This window comes from Ranitomeya variabilis, chromosome 1 (genome assembly GCF_051348905.1).
Source record: "Ranitomeya variabilis isolate aRanVar5 chromosome 1, aRanVar5.hap1, whole genome shotgun sequence".
Lineage (NCBI taxonomy): Eukaryota > Metazoa > Chordata > Amphibia > Anura > Dendrobatidae > Ranitomeya > Ranitomeya variabilis.
In genome coordinates, this window is record NC_135232.1 from 715,855,118 (window position 1) to 715,881,130 (window position 26,013).

Sequence of the window (26,013 nt, forward strand, 5' to 3'; positions counted from 1 at the left end):
GCTCAATTGAGCCAATTTCTGCCCATGAGGCGCTGACCGGCGATGTTAGGGGCCCATCTATGTGGGCGATGGACGCGGCACTGAGACCCCTCAACCATTCATACAGTCCACAGACATCAAGCACCCCAATCACATAGAGAGGGCTTTAGTCACCATATTGCTGGCTTGTGGGCTGACGGGTGGCATAGTTATGTTATTAACCCTCGCTCTGCCAATTCTTGCCCCACAGAACAGGGGTGGGTAGGTGAGCCCAGGTTTGGGGCTTTCCAGCTGAGCAGCGTCATCTCCGCGCCCATTGTACAGCAGGGCACTGGTGGAAGGGTGACCCTAGGGAATGCGGACGGATGAATGAGCATGGGTGCTGTGGACCCCAGATCTGTGACATTAATAAGCAAGGAGTGCACTGAGGGGCCATCATGCGCCCCCCGAATGCAGCAATCGCTCCTGGAGACAAGGGTGACAGAAGAAGGAGCGGAGGGAAGGGGCCGCTGATGAAGGGGATATGAAGGTTAATCCTCAGCATCATCTGTGCACAGACAGCGGCACAGAAAGGTGCACAGTGCTGGCTGCGGAGAGGGGGCAGGTATCTGGGTACAGGGGGAGGAGTGTGGTCGCCGACTAGGATGTTATACAAGATGCCACCTCAGGATGAGAGGGGACCAGCACAGCAGACAGACGGGCATCTCCAGCCCTGCCCAAGGTCAGTGGGACGCAGACTGTACACGTGGGGGGCACACATCATGGACCCGGCACACTACCCTGTTCCTGGCACTTGTAGGGCTACAGAGACATTGTAAGGGTTTACTTATTGTCAGCGAGGGGCAGCATGAGACATCCAGAGAGACAGCCAAGTATGGAAGGTGAAGCACATGTGCTATACACTAAGGATACAGCATGTATCCCTATACACCTACCCCTATAATGTACACAGCGTGTAACGTACGACGGGTGAGTGGAGGGCAGGGTGTAACGTACGACGGGTGAGTGGAGGGCAGGGTGTAACGTACGACGGGTGAGTGGAGGGCAGGGTGTAACGTACGACGGGTGAGTGGAGGGCAGCGTGTAACGTACGACGGGTGAGTGGAGGGCAGCGTGTAACGTATGACGGGTGAGTGGAGGGCAGGATGTATCGTACGACGGGTGAGTGGAGGGCAGGGTGTAAAGTATGACGGGTGAGTGGAGGGCAGGGTGTAATGTATGACGGGTGAGTGGAGGGCAGGATGTAACGTATGACGGGTGAGTGGAGGGCAGGGTGTAATGTATGACGGGTGAGTGGAGGGCAGGGTGTAAAGTATGACGGGTGAGTGGAGGGCAGGATGTAACGTATGACGGGTGAGTGGAGGGCAGGGTGTAATGTATGACGGGTGAGTGGAGGGCAGGGTGTAAAGTATGACGGGTGAGTGGAGGGCAGGGTGTAATGTATGACGGGTGAGTGGAGGGCAGGGTGTAATGTATGACGGGTGAGTGGAGGGCAGGGTGTAATGTATGACGGGTGAGTGGAGGGCAGGATGTAATGTATGACGGGTGAGTGGAGGGCAGGGTGTAAAGTATGACAGGTGAGTGGAGGGCAGGGTGTAATGTATGACGGGTGAGTGGAGGGCAGGGTGTAACGTATGACGGGTGAGTGGAGGGCAGGGTGTATCGTACGACGGGTGAGTGAAGGGCAGGATGTAACGTAGGACGGGTGAGTGGAGGGCAGGGTGTATCGTACGACGGGTGAGTGGAGGGCAGGGTGTATCATACGACGGGTGAGTGGAGGGCAGGGTGTATCGTACGACGGGTGAGTGAAGGGCAGGATGTAACGTATGACGGGTGAGTGGAGGGCAGGGTGTATCGTACGACGGGTGAGTGGAGGGCAGGATGTAACGTACGACGGGTGAGTGGAGGGCAGGGTGTATCGTACGACGGGTGAGTGGAGGGCAGGGTGTATCGTACGACGGGTGAGTGAAGGGCAGGATGTAACGTATGACGGGTGAGTGGAGGGCAGGGTGTATCGTACGACGGGTGAGTGGAGGGCAGGATGTAACGTACGACGGGTGAGTGGAGGGAAGGGTGTATCGTACGACGGGTGAGTGAAGGGCAGGATGTAACGTATGACGGGTGAGTGGAGGGCAGGATGTAACGTACGACGGGTGAGTGGAGGGCAGGATGTAACGTACGATGGGTGAGTGGAGGGCAGGGTGTAATGTATGACGGGTGAGTGGAGGGCAGGGTGTAATGTATGACGGGTGAGTGGAGGGCAGGGTGTAATGTATGACGGGTGAGTGGAGGGCAGGATGTAATGTATGACGGGTGAGTGGAGGGCAGGGTGTAAAGTATGACAGGTGAGTGGAGGGCAGGGTGTAATGTATGACGGGTGAGTGGAGGGCAGGGTGTAACGTATGACGGGTGAGTGGAGGGCAGGGTGTATCGTACGACGGGTGAGTGAAGGGCAGGATGTAACGTAGGACGGGTGAGTGGAGGGCAGGGTGTATCGTACGACGGGTGAGTGGAGGGCAGGGTGTATCGTACGACGGGTGAGTGGAGGGCAGGGTGTATCGTACGACGGGTGAGTGAAGGGCAGGATGTAACGTATGACGGGTGAGTGGAGGGCAGGGTGTATCGTACGACGGGTGAGTGGAGGGCAGGATGTAACGTACGACGGGTGAGTGGAGGGCAGGGTGTATCGTACGACGGGTGAGTGGAGGGCAGGGTGTATCGTACGACGGGTGAGTGAAGGGCAGGATGTAACGTATGACGGGTGAGTGGAGGGCAGGGTGTATCGTACGACGGGTGAGTGGAGGGCAGGATGTAACGTACGACGGGTGAGTGGAGGGCAGGGTGTATCGTACGACGGGTGAGTGAAGGGCAGGATGTAACGTATGACGGGTGAGTGGAGGGCAGGATGTAACGTACGACGGGTGAGTGGAGGGCAGGATGTAACGTATGACGGGTGAGTGGAGGGCAGGATGTAACGTACGACGGGTGAGTGGAGGGCAGGATGTAACGTATGACGGGTGAGTGGAGGGCAGGATGTAACGTATGACGGGTGAGTAGAGGGCAGGATGTAACGTACGATGGGTGAGTGGAGGGCAGGGTGTAACGTACGATGGGTGAGTGGAGGGCAGGGTGTATCGTACGACGGGTGAGTGAAGGGCAGGATGTAACGTATGATGGGTGAGTGGAGGGCAGGAAGTAACGTACGACGGGTGAGTGGAGGGCAGGGTGTAACGTATGACGGGTGAGTGGAGGGCAGGATGTAATGTATGACGGGTGAGTGGAGGGCAGGATGTAAAGTATGACGGGTGAGTGGAGGGCAGGATGTAATGTATGACGGGTGAGTGGAGGGCAGGATGTAATGTATGACGGGTGAGTGGAGGGCAGGATGTAACGTATGACGGGTGAGTGGAGGGCAGGATGTAAGGTATGACGGGTGAGTGGAGGGCAGGATGTAACATATGACGGGTGAGTGGAGGGCAGGATGTAACGTACGACGGGTGAGTGGAGGGCAGGGTGTAATGTATGTCGGGTGAGTGGAGGGCAGGATGTAACATATGACGGGTGAGTGAAGGGCAGGATGTAACATATGACGGGTGAGTGAAGGGCAGGATGTAACGTATGACGGGTGAGTGGAGGGCAGGATGTAACGTACGACGGGTGAGTGGAGGGCAGGGTGTAACGTACGACGGGTGAGTGGAGGGCAGGATGTAACATATGACGGGTGAGTGAAGGAAAGGATGTAACGTATGACGGGTGAGTGGAGGGCAGGATGTAACGTACGACGGGTGAGTGGAGGGCAGGATGTAACATATGACGGGTGAGTGAAGGGAAGGATGTAACGTATGACGGGTGAGTGGAGGGCAGGATGTAATGTATGACTGGTGAGTGAAGGGCAGGATGTAATGTATGACGGGTGAGTGAAGGGCAGGATGTAACGTATGACGGGTGAGTGGAGGGCAGGGTGTAATGTATGACGGATGAGTGGAGGGCAGGGTGTAACATACGTCGGGTGAGTGGAGGGCAGGATGTAATGTATGACGGGTGAGTGGAGGGCAGGATGTAACGTACGACAGGTGAGTGGAGGGCAGGATGTAACGTACGACGGGTGAGTGGAGGGCAGGGGGTATCGTACGACGGGTGAGTGAAGGGCAGGGTGTAACGTATGACGGGTGAGTGGAGGGCAGGATGTAATGTACGACGGGTGAGTGGAGGGCAGGGTGTATCGTACGACGGGTGAGTGAAGGGCAGGATGTAACGTATGATGGGTGAGTGGAGGGCAGGATGTAACGTACGATGGGTGAGTGGAGGGCAGGGTGTATCGTACGACGGGTGAGTGAAGGGCAGGATGTAACGTATGACGGGTGAGTGGAGGGCAGGATGTAACGTACGACGGGTGAGTGGAGGGCAGGGTGTAACGTATGACGGGTGAGTGGAGGGCAGGATGTAATGTATGACGGGTGAGTGGAGGGCAAGAAGTAAAGTATGAAGGGTGAGTGGAGGGCAGGATGTAATGTATGACGGGTGAGTGGAGGGCAGGATGTAATGTATGACGGGTGAGTGGAGGGCAGGATGTAACGTATGACGGGTGAGTGGAGGGCAGGATGTAATGTATGACGGGTGAGTGGAGGGCAGGATGTAACATATGACGGGTGAGTGGAGGGCAGGATGTAACGTACGACGGGTGAGTGGAGGGCAGGGTGTAATGTATGTCGGGTGAGTGGAGGGCTGGATGTAACATATGACGGGTGAGTGAAGGGCAGGATGTAACATATGACGGGTGAGTGAAGGGCAGGATGTAACGTATGACGGGTGAGTGGAGGGCAGGGTGTAACGTACGACGGGTGAGTGGAGGGCAGGATGTAACATATGACGGGTGAGTGAAGGAAAGGATGTAACGTATGACGGGTGAGTGGAGGGCAGGATGTAACGTACGACGGGTGAGTGGAGGGCAGGATGTAACATATGACGGGTGAGTGAAGGGAAGGATGTAACATATGACGGGTGAGTGGAGGGCAGGATGTAATGTATGACTTGTGAGTGAAGGGCAGGATGTAATGTATGACGGGTGAGTGAAGGGCAGGATGTAACGTATGACGGGTGAGTGGAGGGCAGGGTGTAATGTATGACGGATGAGTGGAGGGCAGGGTGTAACATACGTCGGGTGAGTGGAGGGCAGGATGTAATGTATGACGGGTGAGTGGAGGGCAGGATGTAACGTACGACAGGTGAGTGGAGAGCAGGATGTAACGTACGACGGGTGAGTGAAGGGCAGGGTGTAACGTACGACGGGTGAGTGGAGGGCAGGGTGAAACGTACGACAGATGTGTGGAGGACAGGGTGTAACGTACGACGGGAGAGTGGAGGGCAGGATGTGTTGTGAAATTGGATTTTGGGCTCCCCCGGTGGCCACTGGTGGAATTGAACTGGTGTGCATCATCCCCTCTGTTCACCTGTTTCCATCAGGATGTGGGAGTCGCTATTTAACCTTGCTCCTCTGTCACTTCCATGCCGGTCAACATTGTAATCAGAAGCCTTTCTGTGCATGTTCCTGCTGCTAGACAACTCCCAGCTAAGTTGGACTTTAGTCCTCGTTTGTTTTTGTATTTTGTTCCAGTTCACAGCTGTAGTTTCGTTTCTGTGTCTGGAAAGCTCTTGTGATCTGAAATTGCCACTCTGATGTTATGAGTTAATACTAGAGTCTTAAAGTAATTTCAGGATGGCGTTTTGATAGGGTTTTCAGCTGACCATGAAAGTGCGCTTTCTGTCTTCCTACTATCTAGTAAGCGGACCTCAATTTTGCTAAACCTATTTTCATACTACGTTTGTCATTTCATCTAAAATCACCGCCAATATATGTGGGGGCCTCTGTCTGCCTATCGGGGAAATTTCTCTAGAGGTGAGCCAGGACTATATTTTCCTCTGCCAGGATTAGTTAGTCCTCCGGCCGGCGCTGGGCGTCTAGGGATAAAAAACGTAGGCAACGCTACCCGGCTACTGTTAGTTGTGCGGCAGGTTTAGTTCATGGTCAGTTTAGTTTCCATCCTTCCAAGAGCTAGTTCTTATGTTTGCTGGGCTATGTTCTCTTGCCATTGAGAACCATAACAGTTTGACCGGCCAAAAAAAAAAAGGGTTACATTAATTGACAGAGAAAGGAGAGAAAAGAGAAGTCTGCTGAAGTTTTTTTTTTTTTTTTTTTTCCCCTTCAGTTCTGAGTGTGCTTGTAATTGAATCTCTTGCAAGTCTGCCTATATTGCAGCCTTCCTCTCTCTCTCTCCTTCTAATCCTGGAATGGCTCTGTGTTCACCTGTTTAAAATGGATATTCAGAGTTTAGCTGCAGGTTTGAATAATCTCACCACGAAAGTTCAAAATTTACAAGATTTTGTTGTTCATGTTCCTATATCTGAACCTAGAATTCCTTTGCCTGAATTTTTCTCGGGGAATAGATCTTGCTTTCAAAATTTCAAAAATAATTGCAAGTTGTTTTTGTCCCTGAAATCTCGCTCTGCTGGAGATCCTGCTCAGCAGGTCAGGATTGTGATTTCCTTGCTCCGGGGCGACCCTCAGGATTGGGCTTTTGCATTGGCTCCAGGGGATCCTGCGTTGCTCAATGTGGATGCGTTTTTTCTGGCCTTGGGGTTGCTTTATGAGGAACCTCAGTTAGAGCTTCAGGCGGAAAAGGCCTTGATGTCCCTATCTCAGGGGCAAGACGAAGCTGAAATATACTGCCAGAAATTCCGTAAATGGGCTGTGCTTACTCAGTGGAATGAGTGCGCCCTGGCGGCGAATTTCAGAGAGGGTCTCTCTGATGCCATTAAGGATGTTATGGTGGGGTTCCCTGTGCCTGCGGGTCTGAATGAGTCCATGACAATGGCTATCCAGATCGATAGGCGTCTGCGGGAGCGCAAACCTGTGCACCATTTGGCGGTGTCTACTGAGAAGACGCCAGAGAATATGCAATGTGATAGAATTCTGTCCAGAAGTGAACGGCAGAATTTTAGACGAAAAAATGGGTTGTGCTTCTATTGCGGTGATTCAACTCATGTTATATCAGCATGCTCTAAGCGTACTAAGAAGCTTGATAAGTCTGTTTCAATTGGCACTTTACAGTCTAAGTTTATTCTATCTGTGACCCTGATTTGTTCTTTATCATCTATTACCGCGGATGCCTATGTCGACTCTGGCGCCGCTTTGAGTCTTATGGATTGGTCCTTTGCCAAACGCTGTGGGTATGATTTGGAGCCTCTTGAAACTCCTATACCCCTGAAGGGGATTGACTCCACCCCATTGGCTAGTAATAAACCACAATACTGGACACAAGTAACTATGCGGATTAATCCGGATCATCAGGAGATTATTCGCTTTCTTGTGCTGTATAACCTACATGATGTGTTGGTGCTTGGATTGCCATGGCTGCAATCTCATAACCCAGTCCTTGACTGGAAAGCTATGTCTGTGTTAAGCTGGGGATGTAAGGGGACGCATGGGGACGTACCTGTGGTTTCCATTTCATCATCTATTCCCTCTGAGATTCCTGAATTCTTGACTGAATATCGTGACGTTTTTGAAGAACCTAAGCTTGGTTCATTACCTCCGCACCGGGAGTGCGATTGTGCCATAGATTTGATTCCGGGTAGTAAATACCCTAAGGGTCGTTTATTTAATCTGTCTGTGCCTGAACATGCTGCTATGCGAGAATATATAAAGGAGTCCTTGGAAAAGGGACATATTCGTCCTTCGTCATCTCCCTTAGGAGCCGGTTTTTTCTTTGTGGCTAAGAAAGATGGCTCTTTGAGGCCGTGTATTGATTATCGGCTTTTGAATAAAATCACGGTTAAATATCAATATCCGTTGCCACTGCTGACTGATTTGTTTGCTCGCATAAAGGGGGCCAAGTGGTTCTCTAAGATAGATCTCCGTGGGGCGTATAATTTGGTGCGAATTAAGCAGGGGGATGAGTGGAAGACCGCATTTAATACGCCCGAGGGCCACTTTGAGTATTTGGTGATGCCTTTTGGTCTTTCAAATGCCCCTTCAGTCTTTCAGTCCTTTATGCATGACATTTTCCGTGATTATTTGGATAAATTTATGATTGTGTATCTGGATGATATTTTGATTTTTTCGGATGACTGGGACTCTCATGTCCAGCAGGTCAGGAGGGTTTTTCAGGTTTTGCGGTCTAATTCCTTGTGTGTGAAGGGTTCTAAGTGCGTTTTTGGGGTTCAAAAGATTTCCTTTTTGGGATATATTTTTTCCCCCTCTTCCATCGAGATGGATCCTGTCAAGGTTCAGGCTATTTGTGATTGGACGCAACCCTCTTCTCTTAAGAGTCTTCAGAAATTTTTGGGCTTTGCTAACTTTTATCGTCGATTTATTGCTGGTTTTTCTGATGTTGTTAAACCATTGACTGATTTGACTAAGAAGGGTGCTGATGTTGCTGATTGGTCCCCTGCTGCTGTGGAGGCCTTTCGGGAGCTTAAGCGCCGCTTTTCTTCCGCCCCTGTGTTGCGTCAGCCTGATGTTGCTCTTCCTTTTCAGGTTGAGGTCGACGCTTCTGAAATCGGAGCTGGGGCGGTTTTGTCGCAGAGAAGTTCCGATTGTTCCGTGATGAGACCTTGTGCCTTTTTCTCGCGTAAATTTTCGCCCGCCGAGCGGAATTATGATGTTGGGAATCGGGAGCTTTTGGCCATGAAGTGGGCCTTTGAGGAGTGGCATCATTGGCTTGAGGGGGCTAGACATCAGGTGGTGGTATTGACTGACCACAAAAATCTAATTTATCTTGAGTCCGCCAGACGCCTGAATCCTAGACAGGCGCGCTGGTCGTTGTTTTTCTCTCGGTTTAATTTTGTGGTGTCCTACCTGCCGGGTTCTAAGAATGTTAAGGCGGATGCCCTTTCTAGGAGTTTTGAGCCTGACTCCCCTGGTAACTCTGAACCTACAGGTATCCTTAAGGATGGAGTGATATTGTCTGCCGTTTCTCCAGACCTGCGGCGGGCCTTGCAGGAGTTTCAGGCGGATAGACCTGATCGTTGCCCACCTGGTAGACTGTTTGTTCCTGATGATTGGACCAGTAAAGTCATTTCTGAGGTTCATTCTTCTGCGTTGACAGGTCATCCTGGAATCTTTGGTACCAGGGATTTGGTGGCAAGGTCCTTCTGGTGGCCTTCCCTGTCTCGAGATGTGCGAGGCTTTGTGCAGTCTTGTGACGTTTGTGCTCGGGCCAAGCCTTGTTGTTCTCGGGCTAGTGGATTGTTGTTGCCCTTGCCTATCCCGAAGAGGCCCTGGACGCACATCTCGATGGATTTTATTTCGGATCTTCCTGTTTCTCAGAAGATGTCTGTCATCTGGGTGGTGTGTGACCGTTTCTCTAAGATGGTCCATTTGGTTCCCCTGCCTAAGTTGCCTTCTTCTTCCGAGTTGGTTCCTCTGTTTTTTCAAAATGTGGTCCGTTTGCATGGTATTCCGGAGAATATCGTTTCTGACAGAGGAACCCAATTCGTGTCTAGATTTTGGCGAGCATTCTGTGCTAGGATGGGCATAGATTTGTCTTTCTCGTCTGCTTTCCATCCTCAGACTAATGGCCAGACCGAGCGGACGAATCAGACCTTGGAGACATATTTGAGGTGTTTTGTGTCTGCAGATCAGGATGATTGGGTTGCTTTTTTGCCTTTAGCGGAGTTTGCCCTCAATAATCGGGCCAGCTCTGCCACCTTGGTGTCTCCTTTTTTCTGTAATTCGGGGTTTCATCCTCGATTTTCTTCTGGTCAGGTGGAATCTTCGGATTGTCCTGGAGTGGATGCTGTGGTGGAGAGGTTGCATCAGATTTGGGGGCAGGTAGTGGACAATTTGAAGTTGTCCCAGGAGAAGACTCAGCTTTTTGCCAACCGCCGGCGTCGGGTTGGTCCTCGGCTTTGTGTTGGGGACTTGGTGTGGTTGTCTTCTCGTTTTGTCCCTATGAGGGTTTCTTCTCCTAAGTTTAAGCCTCGGTTCATCGGCCCGTACAAGATATTGGAGATTCTTAACCCTGTGTCCTTCCGTTTGGACCTCCCTGCATCTTTTTCTATTCATAATGTTTTTCATCGGTCATTATTGCGCAGGTATGAGGTACCGGTTGTGCCTTCTGTTGAGCCTCCTGCTCCGGTGCTGGTTGAGGGCGAGTTGGAGTACGTTGTGGAAAAAATCTTGGACTCCCGTGTTTCCAGACGGAAACTCCAGTATCTGGTCAAATGGAAGGGATACGGTCAGGAGGATAATTCTTGGGTGACTGCCTCTGATGTTCATGCCTCCGATCTGGTCCGTGCCTTTCATAGGGCTCATCCTGATCGCCCTGGTGGTTCTGGTGAGGGTTCGGTGCCCCCTCCTTGAGGGGGGGGTACTGTTGTGAAATTGGATTTTGGGCTCCCCCGGTGGCCACTGGTGGAATTGAACTGGTGTGCATCATCCCCTCTGTTCACCTGTTTCCATCAGGATGTGGGAGTCGCTATTTAACCTTGCTCCTCTGTCACTTCCATGCCGGTCAACATTGTAATCAGAAGCCTTTCTGTGCATGTTCCTGCTGCTAGACAACTCCCAGCTAAGTTGGACTTTAGTCCTCGTTTGTTTTTGTATTTTGTTCCAGTTCACAGCTGTAGTTTCGTTTCTGTGTCTGGAAAGCTCTTGTGATCTGAAATTGCCACTCTGATGTTATGAGTTAATACTAGAGTCTTAAAGTAATTTCAGGATGGCGTTTTGATAGGGTTTTCAGCTGACCATGAAAGTGCGCTTTCTGTCTTCCTACTATCTAGTAAGCGGACCTCAATTTTGCTAAACCTATTTTCATACTACGTTTGTCATTTCATCTAAAATCACCGCCAATATATGTGGGGGCCTCTGTCTGCCTATCGGGGAAATTTCTCTAGAGGTGAGCCAGGACTATATTTTCCTCTGCCAGGATTAGTTAGTCCTCCGGCCGGCGCTGGGCGTCTAGGGATAAAAAACGTAGGCAACGCTACCCGGCTACTGTTAGTTGTGCGGCAGGTTTAGTTCATGGTCAGTTTAGTTTCCATCCTTCCAAGAGCTAGTTCTTATGTTTGCTGGGCTATGTTCTCTTGCCATTGAGAACCATAACAAGGATGTCATGTATGACGGGTGAGTGGAGGGCAGGGTGTAACGTACGACGGGTGAGTGAAGGGCAGGATGTAACGTATGACGGGTGAGTGGAGGGCAGGATGTAACGTACGACGGGTGAGTGGAGGGCAGGGTGTAACGTACGACGGGTGAGTGGAGGGCAGGGTGTAACGTACAACAGGTGAGTTGAGGGCAGCGTGTAACGTACGATTGGTGAGTGGAGGGCAGGATGTAACGTATGACGGGTGAGTGGAGGGCAGGGTGTAACGTACGATGGGTGAGTGGAGGGCAGGGTGTAACGTACAACAGGTGAGTTGAGGGCAGCGTGTAACGTACGATTGGTGAGTGGAGGGCAGGATGTAACGTATGACGGGTGAGTGGAGGGCAGGGTGTAACGTACGATGGGTAAGTGGAGGGCATGATGTAACGTATGACGATTGAGTGGAGGGCAGGATGTAGGGCAGGGTGTAACGTACGACGGGTGAGTGGAGGGCAGGATGTAACGTACGACGGGTGAGTGGAGGGCAGGGTGTAACGTACGACAGGTGAGTGGAGGGCAGGGTGTAACGTACAACAGGTGAGTGGAGGGCAGTGTGTAATGTGCGACAGGTGAGTGGAGGGCAGGGTGCAACGTATGATGGGTGAGTGGAGGGCATGGAGTAACGTACGACGGGCGAGTGGAGGCAGTGTATAATTAATGACGGGTGAATGGAGGACAGGGTGTAAAGTACGAAGGGCGAGTGGAGGGCAGGGTGTAGCGTACAACAAATGAGTGGAGGCAGTGTATAATGAATGACGGGTGAGTGGATGGCAGTGTATAATATAGGACGGGTGAGTGGACGGCAGTGTATAATATAGGACAGGTGAGTGGACGGCAGTATATAATATAGGACGGGTGAGTGGACGGCAGTGTATAATATAGAATAGGTGAGTGGATGGCAGTATATAATATAGGACGGGTGAGTGGATGGCGGTGTATAATATAGGACGGGTGAGTGGACGGCAGTGTATAATATAGGACGGGTGAGTGGACGGCAGTGTATAATATAGGACGGGTGAGTGGACGGCAGTATATAATATAGGACGGGTGAGTGGACGGCAGTATATAATATAGGACGGGTGAGTGGATGGCAGTGTATAATATAGGACAGGTGAGTGGACGGCAGTGTATAATATAGGACGGGTGAGTGGACAGCATTGTATAATGTAGAACGGGTGAGTGTACAGCAGTATATAATATAGGACGGGTGAGTGGACGGCAGTGTATAATATAGGATAGGTGAGTGGATGGCAGTATATAATATAGGACGGGTGAGTGGATGGCGGTGTATAATATAGGACGGGTGAGTGGACGGCAGTATATAATATAGGACGGGTGAGTGGACGGCAGTGTATAATATAGGATAGGTGAGTGGATGGCAGTATATAATATAGGACGGGTGAGTGGATGGCGGTGTATAATATAGGACGGGTGAGTGGACGGCAGTGTATAATATAGGACGGGTGAGTGGACGGCAGTGTATAATATAGGACGGGTGAGTGGACGGCAGTGTATAATATAGGACGGGTGAGTGGACGGCAGTATATAATATAGGACGGGTGAGTGGATGGCAGTGTATAATATAGGACGGGTGAGTGGACGGCAGTGTATAATATAGGACGGGTGAGTGGACAGCATTGTATAATGTAGAACGGGTGAGTGTACAGCAGTATATAATATAGTTTGGGTGAGTGGACAACAGTGTATAATATAGGAAGGGTGAGTGGAGGGCAGCGTATAATATAGGACGGGTGAGTGGACGGCAGTGTATAATGTAGGACGGTTGAGTGGAGGGCAGCGTATAATATAGGACGGGTGAGTGGAGGGCAGTATATAATATAGGACGGGTGACTGGGGGGCAGTGTATAATATAGTTCAGGTGAGTGGATAGCAGTGTATAATATAGGATGGGTGAGTGGAGGGCAGTGTATAATATAGTTCGGGTGTGTGGACGGCAGAGTATAATATAGGACGGGTGAGTGGACGGCAGTACAGTGGAGAACATAAGTATTTAGTCAGCCACCAATTGTGCAAGTTCTCCCACTTAAAAAGATAAGATGCCTGTAATTGACATCATAGGTAGACCACAACTATGAGAGTTAAAATGAGAAAACAAATCCAGAAAATCACCTTCTCTGATTTGGCAAGATTTATTTTGCAAATTATGGTGGAAAATAAGTATTTGGTCAGTAACAAAAGTTCATCTTAATATTTTGTTATATATCCTTTGTTGGCAATGACAGAGGTCAAACGTTTTCTGTAAGTCTTAACAAGGTTGGCACACACTGTTGGTGGTATGTTGGTCCATTCCTCCATGCAGATCTCCTCTAGAGCAGTGATGTTTTGGGCCTGTCGCTGGGCAACACGGACTTTCAACTCCCTCCAAAGCTTTTCTATGGGGTTGAGATCTGGAGACTGGCTAGGCCACTCCAGGACCTTCAAATGCTTCTTACGAAGCCAATCCTTCATTGCCCTGGCGGTGTGCTTGGGATCATTATCATGCTGAAAGACCCATCCACATTTCATCTTCAATGCCCTTTGCCCTTGCTGATGGAAGGAGGTTTGCACTCAAAATCTCACGATACATGGCCCCATTCATTCTTTCATGTACACGGATCAGTCGTCCTGGTCCCTTTGCAGAGAAACAGCCCCAAAGCATGATGTTGCCACCTCCATGCTTCACAGTAGATATGGTATTCTTTGGATGCAACTCAGCATTCTGTCTTCTCCAAACACGACAAGTTTTGTTTCTACCAAACAGTTCTACTTTGGTTTCATCAGACCATGTGATATTCTCCCAATACTCTCCTGGATAATCCAAATGCTCTCTTGCAAACTTCAGACGGGCCCGGACATGTACTGGCTTAGGCTGGTTTCACACGTCAGTGGCTCCGGTATGTGAGGTGACAGTTTCCTCACGTACCGGAGACACTGACACACGTAGACACATTAAAATCAATGTGTCTCTGCACATGTCAGCATGTTTTCGCGGACCGTGTGTCCGTTTGGAAAACACGGAGACATGTCAGTGTTCGTGGGAGCGCACGGATTACACGGACCCATTAAAGTCAATGGGTCTGTGTAAAACACGTACCGCACACGGATGTTTTCCGTGTGCAGTCCGTGTGCCGTGCTGGAGACAGCGCTTACAGTAAGCGCTGTCCCCCCAGCATGGTGCTGAAGCCACCATTCATCCGTTCTCTCCAGCGCTCGCTGGGGAGAAGGGATGAAAAATCTTTTTTTTTGTGTTTAAAATAAACTCTAGCGCATCCTCCCCCCTCCCACCCGCTGTGCGCCCGGCCGCCGGCATTAAAATACTCACCCGCCTCCCTCGACGCTTGCTCTCCGCCCCGCAGCGTCTCCTGTATGAGCGGTCACGTGGTGCCGCCCATTACAGTGATGAATATGCGGCTCCACCCCTATGGGAGGTGGAGCCGCATATTCATCAACTGTAATGAGCGGCACCACGTGACCGCTCATACAGGAAAAGCTGCGGGGCGGAGAGCAAGGGTCGAGAGAGCCGGGTGAGTATTTTAATGCCGGCGGCCGGGCGCACAGGGGGTGGGAGGGGGGAGGATGCCCTAGAGTTTATTTTAAACACAAAAAAAAAGATTTTTCATCCCTTCTCCCCAGCGAGCGCTGGAGAGAACGGATGAATGGCGGCTTCAGCACCATGCTGGGGGGACAGCGCTTACTGTAGCGCTGTCTCTCCTGCACGGTCCGTGTGGTACCCAGGCGGCACACGGCTGCCGCACGTGTGCCGCATGTGTGCCACACGGATGGCCTACGTGAGCTCACGGACACACGGACACGGATAACTCCGGTACCGATTTTTCCGGTACCGGAATTATCTGGACGTGTGAGACTGGCCTTAAGCAGAGGGACACGTCTGGCACTGCAGGATCTGAGTCCCTGACGGCGTAGTTTGTTACTGATTGTAGCCTTTGTTATGGTGGTCCCAGCTCTATGCAGGTTATTCAGTAGGTCCCCCCGTGTGGTTCTGGGATTTCTGCTCACCGTTCTTGTTATCATTTTGACCCCAAGGGGTGAGATATTGCGTGGAGCCCCAGATCGAGGAAGATTATCAGTGGTCTTGTATGTCTTCCATTTTCTTATTATTGCTCCCACAGTTGATTTCATCACACCAGGGTGCTTGCCTAATCCAGATTCAGTCTTCCCAGTCTGGTGCAGGGCTACAATTTTGTTTCTGGTGTCCTTCAACAGCTCTTTGGTTTTCACCATAGTGGAGTTTGGAGGGTGACTGTTTGAGGTTGTGGATAGGTGTCTTTTATACTGATAACAAATTCAAACAGGTGCCATTACTACAGGTAATGAGTGGAGGACAGAGGAGCCTCTTAAAAAAGAAGTTACAAGTCTGTGAGAGCCAGAAATCTTGCATGTTTTTAGGTGACCAAATACTTATTTTACACCATAATTTGCAAAATAAATCTTGCCAAATCAGACGAGGTGATTTTCTGAATTTGTTTTTTCATTTTGACTCTCATAATTGTCATCTACCTATGATGTCAATTACAGGCCTCGCTCATCTTTTTAAGTGGGAGAACTTGCAAAATTGGTGGTTGACTAAATACTTTTTTTCCCCCACTGTATATAATAAAGGACGGGTGAGTGTACGGCAGTGTATAATATAGTTCGGGTGAGTGGACAACAGTGTATAATATAGGACGGGTGAGTGGAGGGCAGTGTATAATATATAACGGATGAGTGGAGGGGAGTGTATAATATAGGACGGGTGATTGGAGTGCAGTGTATAATATAGGATGGGTGAGTGGAGTGCAGTGTACAATATAGGATGGGTGAGTGGAGGCCAGTGTATAATATAGAATGGGTGAGTGGACGGCAATGTATAATATAGGACGGGTGAGTGGAGGGTAGTGTATAATAAAGGACGGGTGAGTGGAGGACAGTGTATAATATATGACGGGTGAGTGGAGGGCAGTGTATAATATAGGACAGATGAGTGAACGGCAGTGTATAATATATGACGGGTGAGTGGAGGGCAGTGTATAATATAGGACAGATGAGTGGACGGCAGCGTATAATATAGGACAGGTGAGTGGACGGCAGTATATAATATAGGACGGGTGAGTGGAGTGCAGTGTATAATATAGGATGGGTGAGTGGAGGGTAGTGTATAATATAGGACGGGTGACTGGAGGGCAGTGTATAATATAGGGCAGGTGAGTGGACGGCAGTGTATAATATAGGACGTGTGAGTGGACGGGTGAGTGGAGGGTAGTGTATAATATAGGACGGGTGAGTGGAGGTCAGTGTATAATATAGGGTGGGTGAGGGGACGGCAGTGTATATGATGAGTGAGTGGAGGGCAGTGTATAACAGAACGGGTGAGTGGACGGCAGAGTATAATATAGGACGGGTGAGTGGACGGCAGTATATAATATAGGACAGGTGTGGACAGGTGAGATTGAATGTAAGGGTCTGTATAGCTGTGGCCACGTGGTTCAGTCTGGGGAGAGGTTAGTCACCAGCCCCGTGGGCCTCTTAATGCAGCATGATGTCCGCAGGCGTTCTCTGACAAGTCTGCTTGTGTCTGAAGACGGATAAAACTTCATGCTTTCTGACAATAAGAGGAGACATGAAGGGAAGTCCCTCTGGGCTTCCCTAAAGCTTCAGCTGCGGAGAGATTAGAGGAGAAAGGGCTGCGGAGTGAGAAGGGTGATGACGACTCCCGGGACTTGTGTAGTTCACGCTGGCTCCTGTGGAGAATACCAGTTTTACTAATGATGTTTCTTGTTCTGTTTCCATTCAGGATCAGCTATGCTCCTCTTCTGGCAGTAACTCTGGAGCTAAAGTTTCAGACACTCCAGCCACCCTTCTTACACATATTCTCCGCCATGTTAAAACTGTCCCGAGGACTAGGATGGTTCTCCTGCAGCTTCTGAACCTTATGGCACCCTGCTACTTTCTCTGCCTTCTTGCGGTGACTTTTAGCCTCCAGCTGTTCTTCTTTCTGCCTGGGATGTATGAGGGGCACTCGCTGCCTCTTTCAGGTTTTCTTCACAGTTTCATATTTGTCTTTTTTCTGGTTAATGTCATAGGGAACTACTTCCTCGTCATTTGGAACAGCCCTGCATCTGGTAGGATGAGCACCGATGCAGACATGTCCGATAAGTTATTTTGCAGTATTTGCTCTAGGATGATGTGGGAGCAGGAACATCATTGCTTCTTCACTGGGACGTGCATTGGACGCAGCAACCTGCGTAGCTTTGTGTTATTCTGCCTACACGCTTCCTGCAGCTGCTTCCATGCTGTGGTATCCGGACTGGGATATGTTTCTCACAACTTCTCTCTGTCCTTCTCCAATCCTCTGACTTTCCTCAGGCTCCTGCCGCTCTCTGTCACACGTTTCTTCTCAGGTCAGACCCTTTGTTTGTTGACGTGGGTCTAAGTATGGGCTCATTACTTACCCATCCCTTGTAATTTTATGCAGTACCAATAGGGCAGGGTCTGCAAGCAGTGGACGAGGGGTGTCTATTTTTGAAAGTCTCATGCAGATTTGTTTTAGTGTTTAGCACATTGAGATGGTGTAATGTAAGCATCAAAGCTACACATGTGGTCAAAATTGTTGGTACCCCTCGTTTAATGACAGAAAAAAACTCTATGGTCACAGAAATAACTTGAATCTAACAAAAGTAATAATACCGGTAAATAAAAAATCTATGAAAATTAACAAATGAAAGTCTGACATTGGTTTTCAACCATGCTTCCACAGAATGTTTTAAAAAATAAAACTCATGAAATAGGCCTGGACAGAAATGAATCTACCCTTAACTTAATATTTTGTTGCACAACCTTTTGAGGCAATCACTGCAATCAAACGATTCCTGTAACTGTCAAGAGACTTCTGCTCCTCTCGACAGGTATTTTGGCCCACTCCTCAAGAGCAAACTGCTCCAGTTGTCTCGTGTTTGAAGGCTGCCTTTTCCAGACATCATGTTTCAGCTCTTTCCAAAGATGCTCAATAGGATTTAGGTCAGGGCTCATAGAAGGCCACTTCAGAATAGTCCAATGTTTTCCTCTTAGCCATTCTTGGGTGTTTTTAGCTGTGTGTTTTGGGTCATTATCTTGTTGCAAGACCCATGATCTGTGACTGAGACCAAGCTTTCGGACATTGGGCGGCACATTTCTCTCAGGAATCCCTTGATAGTCTTGAGATTTCATTGTACCCTGCACAGATTTTAGACACCCTGTGCCAGATGCAGCAAAAGCAGCCCCAGAACATAACAGAGCCTCCTCCATGTTTCACAGTAGGGACAGTATTCTTTTTTAATATGTATTTTTCCATCTGTGAACATAGAGCTGATGTGCCTTGCCAAAAAGTTCAATTTTTGTCTCATCTGTCCATTATTATTATTATTATACATTTTTATATTGCCATTTATTCCATGGTGCGTTACATGTGAAAAGGGGGCAAATATAGACAAATACAATAAACATGAGTAAAAAACAAGGCACTAACAGGTACAGAAGGAGGGAGGGCCCTGCCCGCGATGGCTCACAGTCTGCAGGGGATGGGTGAGGATATACTAGGAGGGTAGAGCTGGTCATGTGGCGGTTCAGTAGGTTGAGGATCACTGCAGGCTGTAGGCTTGTCGGAAGAGGTGAGTCTTCAGGTTCTTTTTGAAGGTTTCTATGGTAGGCAAGAGTCTGATGTGTTGGGGTAGAGAGTTCCAGAGTATGGGGGAAGCACGGGAGAAGTCTTGGATGCGGTTGTGGGAAGAAGAGATAAGAGGGGAGTAGAGGAGGAGATCTTGTGAGGATCGAAGGTTGCATGTAAATAAGTACCGGGAGACCATGTCGCAGATGTATGGAGGAGACTGGTTGTGGATGGCTTTGTATGTCATAGGGTTTTGAACTGTAACCTCTGGACGAAAGGAAGCCAGTGAAGGGCTTGGCATAGGGGAGAGGCTGGGTAATAACGGGGAGACAGGTAGATTAGTCAAGCAGCAGAGTGTAGGATGGATTGGAGTGGTGCCATAGTGCTAGAGGGGAGGCCAGAGAGTAGGAGGTTGCAGTAGTCAAGGCGGGAGATGATAAGGGCGTGCACTAGTGTTTTTGTGGTTGCGTTGTCGAGGAATGCGCGGATCCGGGAAATATTTTTGAGTTTGAGACGGCAGGAGGAGGTAAGGGCTTGGATATGTGGCCTGAGAGGGCAGAGTCGAGGATCACCCCGAGGCACCGAGCATGCGGGACTGGGGAAAGTGAGCAGCCATTGACATTGATGGATAGATCTGTTGGAGGGGTAGAGTGAGATGGGGGAAAGATGATGAATTCTGTTTTGTCCATGTTCAGTTTTAGAAAGCGAGCAGAAAAGATGGCTGAGATAGCAGACAGACAGTGTGGAATTGGGGGGGGGGGGGTAAGGAGGTCAGGTCAGGTCCATAGGACATTCTTCCAGAAGCTCTGTGGCTTGTCTACATGTAGTTTGGCAAATTCCATTCTGACTTTTTTATGACTATTTTTCAACAATGTTGTCCTTCTTGGTCGTCTCCCATGAAGTCCACTTTGGCTCATACAACGATGTATGGTGCGATCTGACACTGATGTTCCTTGAGCTTGAAGTTCACCTTTAATCTGTTTAGAAGTTTTTCTGGGCTCTTTTGTTACCGTCTCTTTGATTTGTCATCAATTTTCCTCCTGCGGCCACGTCCAGGGAGGTTGGCTACAGTCCCTTGGTTCTTAAATTTCTGAATATGTGCAACTGTATTCACAGGAACATCAAGCTACTTGGAGATGGTCTTATAACTTTTACCTTTAACATGTTTGTCTATAATTTTCTTTCTAATCTCCTGAGACAACTCTTTCCTTCGCTTCCTCTGGTCCATGTTGAGTGTGATACACACCATGTCACCAAACAGCACAGTATCTGTAGCCCTATATACAAGCCCACTCCCTGATTCCAAGATTGTAGACACCTGTGATGCTAGTTAGTGGACACACCTTGATTTAACATGTCTGTTTTGTCACATTATTTTCAGGGGTACCATCATTTCTGTCCAGGCCTATTTCATGAGTTTTATTATTTTTTTTTATTCTGTGGAAGCATGGTTTAAAAGCAATGTCTGACTTTCTTCATTTTCATAGATTTTTTTTTATCTATTATTACTTTTGTCAGATTCAAGTTATTTATGTGACCATTGTGGGTTTTTCTGTCATTAAATGAGGGGTACCAACAATTTAGACCACATATGGAAATGGATGCAGAAAGTGTTACCTTCAGCTATACAGTAGTGTTCAAAATAATAGCAGTGTGTTCAAAACATGAGTTAATCACAAAACCTTTATACTAGTATTTCCAGCATTGGGAACGTTGCACACTGTTTTCTAATTCAAATATGAAGAGAAATGTATATAATTTATAACTACAGAAGATAACAAAAAATGAACTTTGGGCTGTTCTAATAAATAGCAGTGCCTGCATTTGTCTTTACAAACTCACAATATGTATTTTTTGAGGATTTTTCATTAATGTGAATCACTAACCTAATATTTAGTTGTTACCCACTGTTTTTTAGAACGACTTCACATCTACGTTGCACAGAGTCACCAACTTCTGTCCCGTCACCTGTTATTCCAGCCCAGGATGATTGGACGACATCCCACAATTTTTTGGCATTTGTTGACTTTGTCTCAGAAAGGGCATTTTTTATGTCACCCCACAAGTGTTCTATCGTATTAAGGTCCGGGTATTGGGCCGGCCATTCCATAACCTCAATTTTGTTGGACTGGAACCAAGATTTTGCTCGTTTACTGCTGTGTTTAGGGTCGTTGTCTTGTTGAAACACTAATTTCAAGAGCATATCCTCTACAGTGTAAGGCAACATGACCTCTTCAAGTATTGTAATATGTGCAAATTGGTCCATGGTCCCTGGTGTGCAGTAAATAGGTCCGGCACCATAGTGAGAGACGCATGCCCATATCATGATGCTGGCACCTCCATGCTTCACTGTCTTCATACTGTACTGTGGCTTGAATGCAGAGTTTCGGGGTCATCTGACAAACTGTCTGCTGCCCTTGGACCCAAAAAGAACAATTTTACAATTTACTTCCATCAGTCCACAAAATGTTTCTCCATTTCTCTTCAGGCCAGTTGATGTGTTCTTTGGCAAATTGTATCCGCTTCAGTACATGTCTTTTTTTGAACAGTGGGACTTTGTGAGGACTTCTTGCTAAGAGATTAGCGTCACACAGGCGTCTTCTACCTGTCCCAGTCCTCACAGGTTACATGAGACGGTCTGTGATCATCCTGGAGCCGATCGTTGGCTGAGTCTTTGCCATTCTGGCTATTATTCCATTCATTTGAATGGTCGTCTTCTGTTTTCCTCTACGTCTCTCTGGTTTGGTTTTCCATTTTAAAGCATTGTAGATAATTTTAGCTGAACAGCCTATTATTGTCTGTACTTCTTTATGAGTTTTTTCCTCTCCAATCAACTTTTTAAGTAAAGTGCACTGTTCTTCTGAACAGTGTCTCGAAGACCCATATTTCTCAGGCTTTCAAGGAGAAATGCATGTACAACATGTCCTGGCTTCACCCCAAGGGTATGTTTCCACGTTCAGGAAACGTTGCGTGTTTGACACTGCGTAGAGCCGCAGCGTCAAACACGCAGCGTCCAGATGTTACAGCATAGTGGAGGGGATTTCATGAAATCCCGTCTCCACTATGCATTAAAAGACGCATGCGGCAGACCCGCGGAAACGGACATGCGGCGCGTCTTTTAAGAACAATTGCTGAAACAATGCAAGAACAACGCAGGTGACCTGCCAGTGACCTCAGGTGCAGATTTGGTCAGGACTTTACCTGCGTAAAATCCTGACCAAATCCTGATGCAATCCTGAACGTGGATACATACCATTAGATAAGGGCCACCTGATTCACACCTGGTTCTTCACAGAATGATTGACCTCACTAATTGATCTCCTCACTGCTATTATTCTGAACACTTTCCTCTTTCAATTCATTATTCTAATACACAGACTCAGAAACCTGCAGATAAATGCGGAGTCTGGTGGTTTTCTTAGAATCTGCTACACCAACTGGTAAATTGTTTGATATTTTGTGATATAATTTATACCAAAAACAGTGGTTAATCTGGTTAGCCATATTGGACGGCTATTATTTTGAACACTACTGTTTATAGACACTGCCATGTCTGTGAGGAGGCAGCTTCTCTCCTGACAAGGACTATGGGACCATACAATGCAGATTCCAGTAGATATTTCCTATCCTCTGTGCGTACAACTTTGCAATCAGACATGGCCGCTCTCAGCCTTGTAAGCTCAGGTAGATGCTCAGGGCTTGGACAACCATACCTCCTACCATCTATTTCAATCCCATTCTTTATTTTACTTTTGTGGGAATTATGAGGGGAAATTCATACAAAATCCATGAGCAGCCAGCATCTGTCCAGCATACAAGTCTCTGCAAATGTGCTGATGTTGCGGCTGAAAAGTGCGACACATGGGAAGATGGTGAGAATATGTCAGCATTTATCCAATTTATATAGATTGTGCAGCGTCCAGTCAGGGGTGGAGGGATAATCGGGGCTTTTTAGCATGATACATGAAAAGGATACACATAGCACACATCCCACACTGTAAGGGGTTAAGTTTTCTGGGCTCTGGTGACATTGATCAATGCTGCCCCAGTTTTGTGCCTTCTTATGACAATGACACATGGGGACCCTGCCAAGAGCCTGGCGCTATTTATAGGCAGGGTGGGTGAGGATGGACCTGGCACTGAGAGCTGCCGTCTGCCATGTCTAGCCCATATTACCGCATACTAGGCCGGAAACTGCTTTTCTAGACATTATTTTGCTCCAACTTCAGCAGCCTGATGGAGTATCTCGTGACAACCTTCTCTGACTCGGTCTTTCCTCTCCACAGGTTCTCTTCTCAGTTCGGAGATGTTGGCCGTCTTAATGCTTTACCTCTGGTTCGGGGTGGGTTTAGCCTGTGGTGCCTTCTGTTGGCACCATCTGTTACTGATATCCAGAAGACCTGGCTGTCACCAAATCCCCTCCGAACAGAGCAGCCCCAGCCCTGTCACCTGGATGGACAACATCACAAGCGTTTTTGGAAAGCGGTGGCTCATGGCAATTCTTTTTCCTAGCACAAAGCAAAAATGAAGCCAGGAAAAGCGGTGAGATCTATTAAAATGTCACCGTGGACTTGGTGGGACATGACGTGAGGAGACATCATAGTCGTGTCCTTACAGTGGGGGACATTTTGCTTCAGTGACCTCATGTAGTTTAGAACGACGGCTGGATCTGCTCCGTGATTTGCACACACAGATAGACATTCCTAATTTATTATCCTTAATAATTTTACTAGGCATACTAACGACTAGAACATCCAGATAAGACGCTTTGCATCCTCAGCTACTGCGAGGCCTGTATCAATAACCACAGCATCTTGTCACCCCAGATCGTGCCATGCATTCCTCCATATTAGAAGCTAGTTCTGCACGTTTATTGGCTATTTATGACCTTTCTAATCTATACCATTGGATATATCGAAAACAAGAACTAATCAGAGACATGAGTGGTTTCTGGAGAACGCTTTATGAGAATCACTAGCAATAGCACAGGGCAGTTCAGCTCTGCTCGTAGCAGGGTATGCTTAGAGATATCCAAGGAACCTCAGTAGATATACATCCCCTTAGGTTTGTGTGGATGTCAAGGAACTAATAAGGCTGATGAAATACTGTAATGCCTGACCGCTATGCTTTATCACCTGCGTCAGCTTTGGACAATCTTTTTGTTAAAAGGTTCCCGGATGATGGTCACTACTTTACAATTCAGAGACATAAGTAGACGAAAACTCTCTCTGGATGTGAGACGACAGTCCTGAATGACGGACTTCCTGTGTTCCCTCATAATTCATGTATATATCTTATATAAAAATCTCTCTAATGTGGAGAGTCTCTTTAAAGAGTACGTAAATGTTATGCTATAAGAGGACACCACACTATCCACCTGTATTGAGACTTTGTTTCCTTCATCACAATTCTGTCTTACCTTACACTCACTTGGTGGATGCCCACACTGCTTTACTCTTTCCTAGGGGTTTCTGAAATCTTCAAGTTCCTGACATCTGTGTGTAGAAAAATAGGCAGAACCTGAGGTTGTCTTATTTTGGTCCAATTAAATATGTAATTACCAGGACATTGATCTACTAAGCGCCCTCTGCAAAGAGTCAAGTTCACTCGTTAGGCTACATTCAAGGAGCCACTAGTTATTATATGTCCCAAGAGCTGGGTCGCCTTGTTATTCTATGTCTCAGAACCTGGGTTCACTCATTAGTCTACGTCCCGGGAGCTGGGTCCACTCATTAGTCTACGTCTCGGGAGCCGGATCCACTCATTAGTCTATATCCCGCGAGCTGGGTCTACCCATTATTCTACATACCGAAGCGGGGTCCACTCATTAGTCAACATCCCGGGAACCGGGTCCACTCATTAGTCTACGTCCAGGGAACCGGGTCCACTCATTAGTTTACGTCCCGGGAGTGAGGTTCTCTCATTAGTCTATGTCCCGAGTTATGGATCCACTCGTTATTCTATGTCCTGGATTCGGATGTACTCGTTATTCTATGTCCCAGAAGTCGGGTCGCCTCTATATTCTAAGTCTCAGGAGCCAAGTCGCCTTGTTATTCTACGTCCCAGAAGTTGGGTCACCTCATTATTCTACATCCTGGGAGCCAAGTCAACTTGTTATTCTATGTTTCGAGAGCTGGGTCCACTAGCTATTCTAGGTCACTGAGACAAGTCCACTCATTAGTCTATGTCCCGGTACCCAGGTAGCATCCGTATTCTACATCCCAGGAGCTAAGTCGCCTCATTATTATACGTTCAAGGAGTCGGGTTGCCTCGTTATTGTATATTACGAGAGCTTTGTTCTCTGCCGTATCATGGGTAATTGCTATACTGCCTTTAATCAACTAAATCATGGAGCAGATGTGGATGTGTGGGTTTCCTCAGTAGAAGCAGTGTCCACTTTCTGTTCTGTATCAGGTTATTTTGTCCAGATTTCTTGTCTGAATTTTGGTTTTGTGGAAAGAATTTGATTCATCTGCTGCTTTGTCCTGAGATCCAGGATCACTAATGATTAGAGATGAGTGAACCAGAACTTAAAAAATTACCGGACAGTTAGTGTCGGAGTTCCGAGAAATAATTTTTTCCAGATCCAAAGTTTGGGTCTCCATTGTTTTCAATGGGATTCGGGTTCTGGTACAGTTCTCATACCCAAACCGCACTATGGATTAAAGTTTTGGTCAGGTACCAGAACCCGAACTTCCACTGGTCCGTTCATCCCTACTAATGATAACTAAACTTAGGCCCATTCAGGGCTGTGCACCAGCACCAGACCTTGGCGGATCTAAGTCTTGATCCACGTGGAGGCAGAATGAGTGACGATCGCTGACTCCTAAAATATCCTTAGATTAAAAATCCATCATATAAGGCCTCTTTCAGACGTCAGTGTCTCCGGTACGTGTATTGACAGTTTTCTCACGTACCGGAGACACTGACACACGTAGACCCATTAGAATCTATGTGTTTCTGCACGTGCGTGTTTTCACACGGACCGTGTGTCCGTGTGGAAAACACGTCGACATGTCCGTTTTTTACCGGCAGCACGGACCACAATACGGACAGCACACGTGCACACGGAGAACAGTGTGCACTCTCCTCCGTGTGCACGTACCGCCCGCAGGAGAGACAGCGCTACAGTAAGCGCTGTCCCCCCGCTGTGGTGCTGAAGGCAGAATTCATCTCTTCTACCCCGCAGGAGAGAAGAGATGAAAGTTCAAGTATTTGTTTTTTTTTGTGAAAAATAAAGTTTTCATGTAC

The 26,013-nt window shown here is 48.2% G+C and overlaps 1 protein-coding gene across 1 annotated transcript; it reads left to right on the top strand.

Annotated features, from left to right (window-relative positions):
- Window positions 1-545: 545 nt before the first annotated feature.
- On the top strand, window positions 546-26,013 carry ZDHHC22 (zDHHC palmitoyltransferase 22). Its single transcript, XM_077267520.1, has 3 exons — window positions 546-700; window positions 16,915-17,521; window positions 23,049-26,013. Exons 2-3 carry the CDS (start codon window positions 17,026-17,028, stop codon window positions 23,288-23,290), a joined length of 738 nt encoding a protein of 245 aa, XP_077123635.1. The 5' UTR covers window positions 546-700; window positions 16,915-17,025; the 3' UTR covers window positions 23,291-26,013.